This window comes from Quercus suber, unplaced genomic scaffold, assembly GCF_002906115.3.
Source record: "Quercus suber isolate HL8 unplaced genomic scaffold, Cork oak 2.0 scaffold_55, whole genome shotgun sequence".
In the NCBI taxonomy this organism is placed as follows: domain Eukaryota; kingdom Viridiplantae; phylum Streptophyta; class Magnoliopsida; order Fagales; family Fagaceae; genus Quercus; species Quercus suber.
Window position 1 is genome coordinate 401,573 of NW_027069520.1, and position 3,856 is coordinate 405,428.

A 3,856-nucleotide genomic window follows, 5' to 3' on the forward strand; every position below is an offset into this window, starting at 1 on the left:
ACCAAGTGGCACATTGTATGACATCATTCTCATTTAGGCTTCCACCTCATCTAAATTTAGCATTTATGTCAAACTATTATGTAATGGCAAATGCATTTATTAAAATGTATTAATAAAATTCAAAGAATTTGTATACATTTATAACTTTACATGCTTTGAATTGATATGGATGGGTTTAAAAAGTCATTGAAAATGTAGGAATAAAATTCAAAGAATTTGTATACATTTATAACTTTACATGCTTTGAATTGATATGGATGGATCTAAAAAGTCATATGAAATGTAGGAATCAAAAGAAACTTTTTAATTTTCTGCATAAGACTAACTTCAATGCATAATTACAAGAGACAAATTCAATGAACTGGGCAAATATTATTTTTCTTCACATTTGCCCAATATAAATCTCCATTTCCATTGGACTTAAAAATTAAACTTCCATAATTTTCTCACAATATACCTACTTAAAAGTTGAAAAAAATAAAAAACCTTCTTTAAAAGTTCCAAAATAACACCAAAGATAATCTATTTAAAAAAAATTAAAATTAAAATTAAAATTAAGGATTGCATTCTCAAATAGACTTACCAAACGAAATCAAAGTGCATGCCTTAGCTATATCTATAAATACCTAGGCACATAAGCTCTTCCTCTCATGCCAGTCTTTTAAAGGACAAGAAGCATACATTACAACTTTTGCTAATTGCACCATTTCAACACTAAGTTGTTCTCTCACCTCCCAAAATGTCTTACCAAATTTCCTTGGCTACTGCTCAAACCCAAAATCCAGATGCTAATGTACATCGTCGCTCAGCAAATTATCGTCCAAGCTTATGGGGAGACCATTTCCTCTCTTATTCTAATAAATCCAAGGTATATATGTCTTCCACCTGACATGTTAGGCTACATAATAAAATTAATATTCTAATATAAATTGTGATTCATTTCATAGCCAATATTCAAATTTCATGGTCTTAAAATACGTCATCTTTAAATTACAAATGATGCTTATAAATAGTGGTAACATGTTATTTTTTTTAATTTTGATTTCCAATTTTAGGAAACTATTGATGACTCGGAGCAAGTCCAAGGGTTGAAGGAAGAAGTGCAAAGGATCTTGATGGCTCCCATCGATAATCTTCTAGAAAAGTTGGAATTGATTGATGCAATCCAACGCTTAGGAGTGTCTTACCATTTTGAAAGTGAGATTGATGAAGTATTACAACAAATTCACAGGTATCATTATACGTGTGATGTCCAAGAAAGTGATGATGCTCTTTACACCATTGCACTTCATTTTCGATTACTTAGACAACAAGGTTATAACATTCTAAGTGGTAAGCACTCTTTTGGTTGGTTATTTGTTTATTAAGAAAACTCACTCTATGTTTGGATGGAGGGAGATGAGAGAAGGGAGCAAGTGAATGGAATTTGCTAAATTTTAATATATTCTGGCTTCCTTAAATCCTTCCCCTCTATTCTCCTCACCTCTTCCTCCATCTCTTTTCATTCCAAACATATCCTTCAACAAGCTAAAAGTTCATTTTCATGATCAAGCATTCACTTCCATCATTATTTTCATATCATCTACTAATGGCTTACGCATGTCTTGTGCTGGGTGGTAAAGTAGATATCTTCAACAAATTCAAAGACAATATGGGAAATTTCAAGGAATCACTTACTAACGATGTGAAAGGAATGTTAAGCTTTTATGAAGCTACACATATGAGGGTGCATGGAGAAGATATACTTGATGAAGCACTTAAGTTTACTACCACTCACCTTGAATCAATGACGATTAATTTGAGCCCTCCTCTTGCCACACAAGTAAGCCATGCTTTAAATCGACCTATTCGAAAGTGCTTGCCAAGGGTAGAGGCTAGGCAATACTTTTCTATCTACCAAGAAAATGCTTCACATAATGAAGTTCTACTAAACTTTGCAAAATTGGATTTTAACATGTTGCAAAAACAACACCAGAAGGAACTCAGCCATATCTCAAGGTAAGTTCATTAACTATATCTCACTACATTGGTGTGGTAATTAAGCTTTCATTAGACATGATTTGACTAGCCAGTTTTTGTTGAAATTGTAATTTAGGTGGTGGAAAGATATAGATGTTGCGACAAACCTATCTTTTGCACGAGATAGGGTGGTGGAGTTATACTTCTGGATTTTGGGAGTGTACTTTGAACCCCAATACTCTCTTGCTCGAAGGATACTTACCAAAACAATTTGTATGGCATCAATCATAGATGACATTTATGATGTATATGGCACACATGAAGAACTCGAGCTCTTCACAGACGCAATTAAAAGGTTTAATGCAAGCATATAGGATCATCTTCATCTCCATTTGAAATTGATTGATATCATGATTCAAATTAAATATTATAAATCTAAAGATGTATCCAATACAACATCACTTAAAATTTTAAATGATGGAGTACTCTATGCACTATCAAATTAAAAAAGTAAAATCGTAACCATGAAATAGATTTTCTCACTTTTTATTAGAATGTAGAATATCATTTTTCAAGGTCGTATCTTTACCAATAAGGATGCATCTTTACTTGTAAAAATATTAATTAATCCCATATTAACCAATAGATGAAAAATAATGTTTTTAAAAATTAAAACACTAAAACTATTACCACTTTTATAAAAGAAATTATCTTCTTTTAATATATAACTGACTGTTGGTTTTATTCATGTGAAAGTTTTAGAGTATAGAACTCATAGTGTTCCACACACAAAAGCTAGAAAATCACTTACTCTCTCTTTCTTTGTCAACAAAACAAAATTGAAATTTGCAAATTAAAAAAAAAAAAAAAAAAATCTCAAACCTCATTTTTTTGAATACATATTGTTGGAAATTTTGCCACTCTCTCTATATTTAAAGAATAAAAAGTAATTTAAACTTCTTTGTAGCTACATTGGACCTTCTTTTTTGTTCCTTTCAAGTTTGGCTCAGCTTCAAATCTCTCTCTCTCTCTCTCTCTCTCTCTCTCTCTCTCTCTCTCTCTCTCTCTCTCCTTTTTTTATAGGAGATCTGTTACTTTGTGTTTGTTAGGGGGTGATGTAGCATGAGTTTCATAATAGTTGTTGACAAATTTAAAAATTAGTTTTATGAAAAAAAAAATCAATTAAATATAACATTTTAAGAAAGATTAAGTGATTTAACTATATTATTAATTTAAAAATAGATGTTAAAAAACTTGATTAAAGCAATTTAATTCATAATTTTTCATCTAATTAAACAAGCAAGTAGAATAATTTTATATTAAAAAATTATTACTTAATTGATATATATATATATATGTATGTGTGTATGTATGTACGATATATATATCAATTTAGTTATTGCCTTAAGCCCCAAAATACATGAATCCAGCCCTGCTCTATTTTTAAAATTTTGGGGGTATAAGTCAACATTGCAAACATGATTCAAACGTTTAAATTTCAGGTGGGATATAAGTTGCATAGACCAACTCCCAAAATACACGAAGTTGTGTTATAAAGTACTCTTGGATGTTTTTGAAGAAATTGAAGAAGAGATGTGCAAGGATGGAAGATTAGACTGTGTTTACTACGCAAAAGTTGCAGTAAGACACTATTAATTCACTTGAAACCACTCTATTTTTTTCCCATTAATTCTCATTTTATAGCTATCAATATTTTATATTTTAATGTAACTAGATGAAAAAAAATTTTCAAGCCTACTTTGAAGAAGCCATATGGTTGAAAGAAAAATATATTCCCACAATGGAGGAATATATGAGTAATGCACTAATATCTTGTGGTTACCACATGCTTAGCACCATATCTTTTATTGGCATGGGAGATATCGTGACCAGGGAA

The 3,856-nt window shown here is 30.7% G+C and overlaps 1 protein-coding gene across 2 annotated transcripts; it reads left to right on the forward strand.

Moving 5' to 3' along the window:
- Nucleotides 1-634: 634 nt before the first annotated feature.
- On the forward strand, nucleotides 635-3,633 carry LOC112031747 ((-)-germacrene D synthase). 2 transcript variants are annotated; one of them, XM_065772191.1, is made up of 5 exons: nucleotides 635-868; nucleotides 1,056-1,332; nucleotides 1,623-1,998; nucleotides 2,096-2,314; nucleotides 3,462-3,633. In XM_065772191.1, the coding sequence occupies exons 1-5, from the start codon at nucleotides 740-742 to the stop codon at nucleotides 3,613-3,615; spliced, it is 1,155 nt and encodes a 384-aa protein (XP_065628263.1). In that variant the 5' UTR covers nucleotides 635-739; the 3' UTR covers nucleotides 3,616-3,633. The 2 variants fall into 2 exon arrangements, with proteins under 2 accessions (XP_065628263.1, XP_065628264.1); XM_065772192.1 differs by having other exon boundaries at nucleotides 636-868; nucleotides 1,626-1,998; nucleotides 3,462-3,631.
- Nucleotides 3,634-3,856: the final 223 nt, after the last annotated feature.